Below are 12371 nucleotides of genomic sequence, written 5' to 3' on the forward strand. Positions count from 1 at the left end.
TGTGTCCGTTATGCATTCGTTACGCGTCCGTTTTATTCGGTCAGCACATCAACGGGCTCCCAACGGATAACAACTTTTATTTTCATCCGTTAGGCGTCCGTTTTGCTATCCGGTACGGTGTGACCGAGGCTTAGTCCGGATAGCTCGAACGGATGCTTAACGGATAACTTTTTTTCAATCCGTTCATGTCCGTTAGACGTCCGGTCTTATCCGTTAGACGTCCGTCCATATCCGTTGCGTGTCCGTGTAGCGTACGTTTTATCCGTCGACGTCCGTTCTGTCCGGTGAAAATTGTTTAGCATGTTCAAAATTTTGAACGGACGTCCAACGGATAAAATGTCCGTTGAACGTCCGGTAGACGTCCGTTTTGTACGGTACTTGTCCGTTTCGTTTCCGTTTTGAATCCGTTACTTGTCTGTTATACATCCGTTGGAGGTTTAGCAGATAAATTCACCAACGGACTTCTAACGGACGTCTACCGGATAAAACGGATCTGAAACGGATAAATGCCAATTAAAAATTTCGCGTCAGAAATGCCAATAAGATTGCATAAGGTTCATGAATTCTTATTAATTCAAAACAAAAACAGCAAGGTTAGGGTTAGACACTAAGAAACCTCTGCAATTTTATAAGATATATATATCAATAAGAAGCTCACTCCTTCTTATCAACCATAATTTATTTACCATACTTATACTTATAGAAACAATTTCTGTATACAATTTTAACTTTTATATTTGACTGTATAAGTATATATATTCTTTTATATGTTATCTCATCCGAAATTTATTTTTATGTATATTTTTTTAACTTCTCTGTAACCTTTGTACTTGCATGGTTTTATGAGAATAAACTCTCTATCATTATTATTCATAATCGATCATAGAGTAAGAGCACGTCCTCGCAATCTTGAAGCTCTTATTCAGGCAAGACACTGTCCTTTGGTGGCATTTTGAAGAACAAACCAAAACCAGTTACACAGAAACATTTTGAATATTTATGCGATTTACATGTATTCATATTGTCGCCTTTAATTTTCCCGTATATATTGTTCATCCGTTTTATCCGGTACGCTTTCGTTAGGTGTCCGTCTTATGTGGTACTAGTCTGTTGGATCTACAAAAATGTACGTTCTACATCCGTTCTGTCCGTTACGTTTCCGTCTCTCGTACTTTGCATATCCGTTGTGTGTCCGTTATGCATTCGTTACGCGTCCGTTTTATTTGGTCAGTACATCAACGGACTCCCAACTAATAACAATTTTGTCAACGGACAACTAATATTTTCATCCGTTAGACGTCTGTTCGTGCTATCCGGTAAGGTGTGACCGAGGCTTAACGGATAGCTCGAACGGATGCCTTTTTTTCAATTCGTTCATGTCCGTTAGACCTCTGTTCTTATCCGTTAGACATGCGTCCATATCCGTTGCATGTCCGTTTAGTGGACGTTTTATCCGTCGACGTCCGTTCTGTCCGGTGGAAAATTTTGAACGGATGTCCAATTGATAAAATGTACGTTGAACGTCCGGTAGACGTCCGTTTTGTACGGTACTCGTCCGTGTCGTTTCCATTTCATGTCCGTTATACATCCGTTGGAGGTCTGGCAGATAAATTTATCAATGGACTTCTACCGGACGTTAAACGGATAAAACGGATGCTGAACAAATGTTAAACGTACTTCTACTGGACGTGAAACGGATAAAACGGATGATAAATGGATCAGAAACGGATAAATGCCAATTGAAAATTTCGCGTCAGAAATGCCAATTATTGGTATGTCAGAATTCTTAAGGTTCATAAATTCTTATTATTCATAATCGATCTTTGAGTAAACGCACGTCTTCACAATCAAGCAGCTCTTAGTCAGGCAAGACACTGCCCTTTGGCGCCCTTTTGAAGAACAACCCAAAACTAGTTACTTAGAAACATTTGAATATTTATGCGACTTACATGTTTTATTATTGTCGCCTTTAACTTTTCCGTATATCTTGTTCATCCGTTTTATTCGGTACGCTTCCGTTATGTGTCCGTTTTATGCGGTACTCGTCCGTTGGATGTACGTTCCACATCCGTTCTGTTCGGTATGTTTCCGTTTCTCGTACGGTACGTTGCATATCCGGTGTGTGTCCGTTATGCATTCGTTACGCGTACGTTTTCTTCGGTCAGTACATCAACGGACTCCCAACGGAGAACAATTTTGTCAATGGACAACTTTTATTTTCATCCGTTAGGCACCGTTCATGCTATCCGGTAAGGTGTGTATATTCAATGTATATGACTTAACTACGTACAATTACTCAGTTGTAAATTTACTTGATCCTGTAGTCATGTAAATTTTCCTAATCCTATTGGCGTCTTGAAGTGGCTTTTGTTATGTACACCGACTATCTGACCGTCTCTTTTTTGTTCCAAAAACATGTTTAAGCTTCTGTTTTCATGCTCTTGCATTGTATGTTAGTTGATTCCATTTTAAAGAGGTCATCGCATGTTTTTGAGGTTTGTCATAGAACTACATACACAATTGATATTCGATTTTTTATATATTTAAGTCATACATGTAGACTGAGTGGAAGAATACTCTGATATATGTTACAAGTACTTGTACTCGGACGTAAAAAAATGATTAAACGTGTTGTTTACAATCTTTTACAGCACTGGGTCGATACCTCTGCTGGTGGACTATCAGTCCCCGAGGGTATCATCAGCTCAGTAGTCAGTACTTCGGTACTGACCGAAGTACTGACATGATTTAACAAACTTTACGAAAATTGTCTGTTTATAAATTTTGAAATTGTAAAGAAACTAAGGTTTCAACTCCCTCAGGCAAAGTTGGCTTTAGATGAATTTGAGTATTTATTTTAGGCATTTTTGACATATAGCTCTTCAACAGTTTCGGTACTTATACAACTTCGGATTTCAAATTTTGGCTTTGAGCGTTCCTGATGAAGGTAAACCCAGAAAAGCGCTTCGGACGCAAGAAAGTTTTTAAACGTTTTGTTTACAACTTGTTGTAGTTCATGCTTCAATGAAAGTTAACATTTGGGTTTATTTATTATCAATATTTATGTTGACTACCGTTATTAATGACAGTCATCACTTTACAAAAAGAATACGTTTTATTTCTATGTACTTTGATATGAAATTTCATTTATATAACCATGATAACAGTTTTAGTGATAGTTTTGGTGTATAGTGAATCGATGGAAGTATATCACCCTTCATAGGAGTCAACACTGGGAAAAAATTACAAAAAAATATGACCAATTAATTATGTCTAATCATTTACTACTATTTATGTCATTTCTTTTATTTTACAGCAGAATGTATGAGTTCCTGTTTGCAATATCATCTGTGTAAAAAAAATGGCAATGGAACAAGCAATAAAAGATAATGATTTAAAGTCACTGAAAACTTATGTTGCAAGTGGAGGAGATGTAAATGTACGCAATACAAATGGTGATACCCTTCTCCATATCGCCATCGCAGTCTCTGCTGATATTGGTATCATTCAAGCTCTTCTTGCAAATAATGCTGATCCAAAACTGACAAATAACAATGGGCAGTGTCCACTACAATGCATACAACAGGATGATATTCAAATGATAGAAAACATTTTAAAATTAGAGAAAACGTTCGATCTTAGAGATGAAGACGGGAATACCTGTTTGCTCACAATACTAAAATTTAAAAGAAGATATGTCGTAGACATTGAGCAATTTTGGACAATGATGATAAAAAACAGTAAATCTCTGAACATTGATTTCAACATCAGAAATAAATATGGCGATACCTGCTTAATTGGAGCTTCGCGTGCAGTATTTTTTCCGGGTGTAAGTCAACATATCGAATTTATCTTGGAAAAGTTACAAAATGTTAATGTTCTTATTACAAATCGAGACGGTGATACATTTTTGCATTCATTTTGCCGTTCGGTAGCTACGGAGGTTGAATCTGAGCTGATAAAAAAAATATTTCGTGGACAATTGAGCAACTGCCCAAAAGCTTTATTAAAGAAACTTCTGTTATGTAGAAATAACACCGGTGATACTCCTTTCCTTCAATTTACACAGAACACAAATACGATAATCGATATGGACTTGCTCAAATTATTTATTGATGCCGGTGCAGACATTAATGGTGAAAATATAAGAGGCGAAAGGGCTATCCATAGAATGGTTATCCGAAGTGAAGGAGAATTTAGTTACGAAAACGAAGACTGCACTGCAAATATAAGGTATTTAGCGCACGAAGGAGCTGATGTTAACGCGCAAGATATTACTTCGTCGTCACCCATTATGCTTGCAAATGAGTCCAAAACTATACAAGCTCTATTGAACGTAAATGCGAGTGTGAACATACCAAATAAACTTGGACAGACTCCTTTAATTCTTAAATTGACCTGCAGAGCAATAAATACCTCAGTCATACAAATGCTTCTTGAGCATGGTGCCGATGTAAATGCGTTTGATAACTACCACAACAATGCTTTACATTACCTTGCATGGGAAGGAACAGGAACGGAAGCACTCACTATTTTAAAACAATTCGGGGCCGTAAGCGTACCTGACAAGTTAGGTCAATTACCCTGCCATGTTGCATATTTTAAACGTTACAAAAAGACATTTGATAACTTGTGTATGTGCGAAACGAATGTCCATGGTGAAACAAGAGATAACTTTTGTGTTAAAAGCGAAACAAGACAACTTCAAACTGTCATTGATTTGAAATTTGAAGATTTAATAGAACGGTTTAGTAGATTTCGTGGTAAACTGAGATATACACTTCTCAATTTACCAGACCTTGGTCATGTGTCATTTCAAGAGGAAGCCCACATGATTTATGCTTTTGTCAATGACCTAGTAAGCAATCTTTGCAGACAAATTGCAGAAAGAGATAAACTTTTAGCGAATACTGTTCTTAAATCAGGCAGCGTGGCAGAAGGAACAAAAGTTGGTATGCCAGACGAATTTGATTTTGTATGTATTTTTCAAGAATTTAGTAGACTTTGCGAAGTAGATGAAACTCTCTCTTCTGAAAATCCTGGATTTGCATATTTGAAATTAAAGTCAGAATATTTTAACGGTATCGATCAAGATTATTTTAATGCCGATGGGTATTTCCGGACGCATTCTGTTTGGTTTAAGTGTCAAACTTTACTAACAGAACTATTGCAAACAGGTAATTTTTTCAATCATCCAAATGTAGTTTACTGCACAGAACAAAAAACACCCAACTTTACAATAATGAGACCTACGTGTCATTTCTCATTTTATTGGTCAGGACCGTTTTTCAAAAACATGGAAATAAACGTTGATTTGGTTCTAGCTTGTCAAATACAAGGATGGTGGCCACACGCAACGAAATTGGAAAATCTACCCATTCATCTACAATGTAATGCTCAACAAGAGGGATGTATACTGATACTTCAAACAGAAATGGACGAACAGAAAAATCAACTTCGAATTTCTGCATTGAATGCTGAGACAGCATTTGTGAAATGGTTACCCAAAGTAGCTCGTGATGCATATGTTGTATGCAAAATACTCTGTGATGAACGAATATGTCCAGGTGTATGCGATGACGGAAAAGAAGATGACTACCACGACTGCAGAGAATATGTTAACAGTTATGAACTGAAGACGTGCATGTTTAAGGTCTTTAACAATTTGTATAGTGAAAATATTTCTCATGGAGAGGCATATTCTGAGGCTGAACTTCATGACTTTATAGTACTAATTCTCAAAACATATCAGAAGTATTTAACACTGGAAAACTTACCGTCGCATTTTTTCCCCTGGCAAAATGTATTAACATTTTTAACATCGTGTCATTATAACGACGAACATCTACGGGTTTTATGTTCAATGAGGAAATTGTTCACGACAATTATTTTGGTGCTTTTAGGGGAACCACAAGACTTCAACGACGTTGATGTTGTAAGTATAAAGAATCACTGGAATGAATCAGAAGATGACGACATGATATCGGCAACAGAATATTGGGATAGATCAGAAGAAATGATAAGGGAATTAGAAGAGAAGTAAAATCAGATACGTTTTTATCTGACAAAATGGAAGTATAATTCTGTTATAATCAGAACCTTTAATATTTTAAAATCGAACAGATATGATCATCGTGGCTACAACTTTAGGACATCCTCCCCTCCCACCCCCCAAATATACATGTATAGATATTAGCCTTAGTTCGATCGACAGCTAGAAAAAAAGAATTGATAACAAAAGATACCGCATGAATATATTTTCATTTTGACAGATATCAGTTATTTACTAGCTGTCCGCTGATTACATAGGTTAGAATCAACACGGATAGTATATGAAATGTGTTTAGCTAGAAATGTGAAGTCATGTGTACCGCAATTCTGAAACAGAGTAGTATTACTGATCATGATATTCGACTATAAACACTTTTAAGGAGATTCATTTTCAAAGGGTTTTAAGTAGAAAAAAATCTTTATTACTTAAATAATACGTTTTATTAACCAATCTATTGGTACATATTTGTACTACCATCTCTATCTAACTTCTCTAAGTTCTCTACACTTTTGTATATTTTGGAGAAAGTATTTATTAACAATACAAGCTAGATACTTCCCTGATAAGTAATTTCATCAAGATTTCAATTTATCCAGATATTCATATGAATATAAGGCTTAATGTTATGTAGAAATATAAAATAGATAATTATGTAATATATACAACACTGTCCAAAGCAACACAATAATTAAAAAACTAACATTGGTAATCCACGTGTCGTCAATCTCCAAGGTTTTATTGAATTCATGTTTGAAATTAATCAAAAGATACATTAGCTGAACATCAATTTCTGTTGACCGCATCCGAAAAGCGTTAAGACATCTAGCTTTATTATAATGTTTAGATTATTCAAACAATGCTAACGTAGCTTTATATATCAGTATTAAACCCCAAAAATGGATCGTATCATAATTATTAGAGTTGTCTCTCCTTTGACATTAGACGATGATAAAATGTTTTACTAAATATTTTACTATGAGGATAATTTCAAAAGTTTTTCAGGGCGGGTATTTATCTGTATATTTGGCAAATCAAAGTACATTTTTCAAAAGCTAAAATACTTTTATACAAACATAACTTCAATATAACGATCAATAAATTACTTCAGAAATTGTAACTTTCAATATAATACAGAACATAGGAGAATAGTTTACATGCAGTAGACTGACAACAGATTTGTTTTCTTCTAAAGTTTTCACTTATTAATCTTGAGAAGCAGGTTTTGTCATCTTTAAATAGAACAAGGATCCGAAAATAAACATTGTTTAATTATCAAGAGATCCAACTTAATGACATTGTGTCTAGCTGTTCAAAGAATGAGAACAAAAAAAGGAGAAGCACTGGTATGTTTATTATTATGCATGTTTTTGTGTTGTGTTAAATTGTTCCTTTTAAAAATGTTATACGATGATGACTGATGTACCCATATTTTGACTGTTTTATTTATTGTGTCTTTTTAGTTAACGCATCAATGTAAATATAACGGAATTTGATGAGACTGTCATCAAAGTGAGAGGGTTAGCGCTATAAAACAAGGTTTAATCCACCATTTTCTACATTTAAAAATGCCTGTACCAAGTTAGGAATATGACAGTTCTTGTCCATTCGTTTTTGATGCGTTTTGTTATTTGATTTTGCCATGTGATAATGGACTTTCCGAATTGATTGTCCTCTAAGTTAAGTATTTTTGTGATTTTACTTTTTCCATGATAGGATTATTTTGAGGAGTATATTTTATGAAAGCTTGTATGATTGGAAAAATTGACATGATCATGATATGATCAAGGAAAGAGTAGTACTATACTCACTATCAAAACCTGTTTTTATTTACTGTAAACTCAGAAATTATTGCGATTTTTGAAAAATGGTCGAAAATACGCGATTAACTATTGCAATGTCAGGAAAATCCGAAGACATCATATATCAGAATGAGAGTTCTTATTACTCTGATACTCACCCAGTCGCATTATTCGCATTAATAAAAATTCTTGCCATAATGTATGAAATTATAGTTTAACATACAATACTATTTGTTGTTCTTATTTGATTTGTTATTGATATTTTCTATTCACCTTAAGTAGCCAACACATCAGCCTAGGCCAGACTGTTGTGTAAATAGTGGTGGTTTATAATGAATTCATACATTTTTAGATAATTGGGTTTATATTTTTTCAATATTTTTTGTCTATCAATGTTGATTGCAATTTCATGTTTGATTCATTAAATATAGAATAATTCGTAGTTCTTATTTCTTAGACCAATTGTTAGACATTTAACCGATATCAAAAAGCAAAATCCGTGGACAATTATACACTGTAATACAGACAACTTATCTAGATTGGATTCAAAATGGTAGCATAACATTACGGGTTTTTTTATAATGTCAATTATGGTTTGTATATTTATGCGATGCGTCATTAAAACTTTTTTGAATCACTAAAAACGTGGACTGCAGTACAACAAATCACACATTCCACTATCATCGCTTAAAGGATACAAACAAAGACCAACATCAACGAACAACAAAGACACAACGATGAATTAAACCTGGCTGTATAGCTTGCTTTACCTATCGCCTGTCCCGGGTCGCCTGTATGACTTATGAATAGTTCGAGTAGACTGACACAATTTGGTGAGCATCTGAAACATAAATGGTAAATGTTACAATAATTAGGATCCAGCAACCAAACTTACATTACAGATATGCAACTCAACTGACTAAAAATTAAAAAAAGAACAATAATACAAATAAACTCAAGCAAGGATTAAAAACAAAAACATTAGAAAAAATATTCAATATGTACTCATTACTACACGAAGAATATACGATAGTCAATGTCAAGGCAGGATTATGAAGTTGTTTTCAGTTAGATGATGTGTTTGGGGTTTTGAATATGTTTTTTGATAAATTTAAAGACTTTTCACTTTTCATTTTGAATTTTCTTTTACGTTTGGTATTTTTGGTATTTTACTTTTCCCAATGATTTCTTTTCATGTTTAGGAATTACTTTTGGTTCTTTTCGATTATCATCAATTTCCAACGGTTTTATCTGTTTAAAGATTTTTGTTCTAAGATTTGAAGCATATCACTGAATAAAAGACACGAAGAGAAATATATAGTCCACTTATTTTTGTTTTAACTTAAACATTATCTTCACAGACAATAAACTGATGACAACTGTAAAAATATTCACCAGAAGTTAACCGATGTTCAGTTCTCGTAAATCGTTTATGAAAACAAATCAAAGCAACAAACCATAACTGAGGGAATTGCATGAAGGACATAAGAATAAATTCGTAGACGGGTCTAAGGTGTTCACTGTTATGCATGTCAACCACCATTCGAATCCACACTCAACTCAAAATCTCTAAATCGGAAAGAGAACACACTCGATCAAATGAAAAAGCAAACGACTATCCCGGTATCTAAAGGATGGACACACCATTTTCTGTTAAACAAAAACAAACATTATGCTCACTGAAAACAAAATCAATGAGCGATTTTTAGAAATATTATTGGTGACATATGATAAGCATTCTATATAAGGTATAAGTCAGTTATATATCTCGTTCTTATATAAAGTTTGACCCTCTACCTTACATCACAAAATAACAGCGCAACATCTGCAGCCTTCAAAATTTACACAGAAAAGTTTTCTGTGGTAAACATTTCACGGATTTGATACATTTTTGCTTCGGTGCAAAGCTTTTAGTTTGATTCAATATTCACTACATCTTAAAATTAATATTTAACAACTAGCGGCTAAGACGTTCTATTTTTATGATGTTGCCAAGGTAACATTTGTTAGAATCCAATATACAATTGGGTATATCACGGAATCAGAAGATGTCAAAAATAGAAGGTCATCATATGGCCTTCAACAATGATCGTAACCATACCATTAAGTGAATATATGCATTAGCTTAAGGGTCACCATATGGCTTTCAACAATAATCGTAACCATACCATTTAATGAATATATTTATTAGCTTAAGGGTCATCATATGGCCTTCCACAATGATCTTAACCAATACCATTGAGTGTATACATGCATAATGATTTTGACAAGTATGTGTTTATTATTTTGTTGTATACCTATCAAATGCAAATATTGTCTGTAAATGAACAAAGAGACACAATAATATTGAAACGGTATAAAATATAAAGAAAATAATTGCTAAGTAACTGTTGTAATTATATATTGAGAAAATCAATCTTTACCACGCCTAATTCCCACGGTTATATGATAGTATACTGAGGTACAGAATTCAGTCAAGATGTACAGAAAACAATATGGAGGAAAAAATTAGCATTTTAAATACGATAACACTCATAAAGATGTCCACAATACAATTACATCTTAAGTATATAAACTGAGAACTTTATTGATATAACTGTAACTTGTTTACGTAACAAACACTTGTCATTGTCACCTTAATGCTCAATTGTTCCTCTCTTGTTAATTGGTCGGTTTTAGTTTATGGGGTTTATCACGTCTTTGGTGTTCTGTCTATAGACTCTCATTATACGTCGTAATACATGACTTGCAAATCCAGAAGTAACATAGAACTAGGGAACACTTGTCTACAATTAAAGGATTTGGCAAAACATATCATATTGTACATACATGAACATCATAAAAGATATCTGGCCAAGTTTATCAATTTGAAATTACATTGGGATCTATGCAATTCGACCTAATCGGCACTAACATCTTTTTAAATAATTTCATGACTAGCTTAACTTGTATAATTGTTATCTGATTAGTAACCTGAGTGGTCAGATATCCTACCAATCCTTATATGTTTGCATTGAACAAGGTCGTGGTTAACTGTTCGCCGTGAAATGATGCGAACACTTTCATTTATTCATTAGTTGAAATTTGGCAATGACCAAGCTTTCAGTAATAACAAGTACTTTTACAGCGGTATTTTGGTATATATCTTTAACACATTTTTCTTCTGTTTGAGTGAAAACCTCTTGAATTCTTTAACTTGGTTTTCTGATTTTCCAAGTGTTATATGGTCGGATAACGCGTCTGTTGGATTGTTAGTAAATGGGGTAATAGTCACCAACATTAAAGAAAATACTAGTATCAAGAAACTCAGGTTCCAAGTCCCTCAAGAAGATGATATGGTTTGAGGACTATTCTATTGTTTTTTCTTTTGGACCCGTAACTGCTCAAGTATTCTTTATCTTCAGCTTTCAATATACATGTATTTACTTTTCAGGGGCATTCCTGAGTATGGTAGATCTAGAAGAGCGTTTCTTTAAACACCAATGTTATAAAGCGTTCCTGTTGTGCTGTTATAAAATTGAGAATGGAAAGCAAAAATGCGGCGGTATTAAACATGTTTTTTGTTTATATCTCAACCCTTCCCCTATATCATTGAACAATGTAGAAATAACAAACACACAACAATACGCAAATTAAAACTCAATTAAAAAGAAGCTGAGTCCAATGTCAGAATAGGTAACAAAAAGAAACTAAACAAAATGGCAATGATACATAATATAACAAAGTACTGCTAGCAGTTACTGACATGCCAGCTCCAGGACCTCAATTAAACCGAGGAAAGATATGTCTTCATCATATTAATATCACGTACAATACCTCCCATTAGGGGTGATTTACTATTAAACCATCATAAAATATATGAGAAGAGCATAACCTGTATCATGCCAACAACTGGTTTTAGAATCAAAAGTAAAATCACAAAAATACTGAACTTAGAGGAAAATCAATTCGGAAAGTCCATAATCACATGGCAAAATCAAATAACAAAACACATAAAAAACGAATGGACAAGAACTGTCATATTCCTGGATTGTTATTGGATGTGTGTTTATTTCTGATGCAAAGACCCTTTAAGTAAATACATACTAAAGCCAAAATATGCCATCTTCAATAAGCTGACTACAATATTGTAACTATATCTCTTCTTAATAAGTCTGTTTAAAGGTTTTGATGTAAATGCCAACATTGTTGTGCTTTGTAAAGCATATTACCATAAATAATTGGGTGTGCAATACCCGAACTTATAAGATGTCTGCATATGGAAATATATTTACGAAAGATGTTCTTGTACCGATGATACAATACAGTAAATGTTTTGACTAGTTTGTGATATCCAAAACCCTGGTGGGATAATTTTCAGTAATACATAAATTTCTCTCGCTAAAATCTAATACGTTGTTACATACACGAGCGAATCGTACAAGTTGAAATATATAAACACCATAAAATGGAGACAAGGGAACTTTACCATCTAAACTTGATGATTAACGATAGGAAATGAAAAATCATCTCTTTTATCA

General features: G+C 33.9%; 1 protein-coding gene across 1 annotated transcript; it reads left to right on the top strand.

The window, feature by feature from the left end:
- Positions 1-3320: 3320 nt before the first annotated feature.
- LOC139484733 (uncharacterized) lies at positions 3321-8289 on the top strand. Its single transcript, XM_071268641.1, has one exon. It carries the CDS (start codon positions 3362-3364, stop codon positions 6041-6043), a length of 2682 nt encoding a protein of 893 aa, XP_071124742.1. The 5' UTR covers positions 3321-3361; the 3' UTR covers positions 6044-8289.
- Positions 8290-12371: the final 4082 nt, after the last annotated feature.

This window comes from Mytilus edulis, chromosome 8 (genome assembly GCF_963676685.1).
Source record: "Mytilus edulis chromosome 8, xbMytEdul2.2, whole genome shotgun sequence".
Taxonomy (NCBI): domain Eukaryota; kingdom Metazoa; phylum Mollusca; class Bivalvia; order Mytilida; family Mytilidae; genus Mytilus; species Mytilus edulis.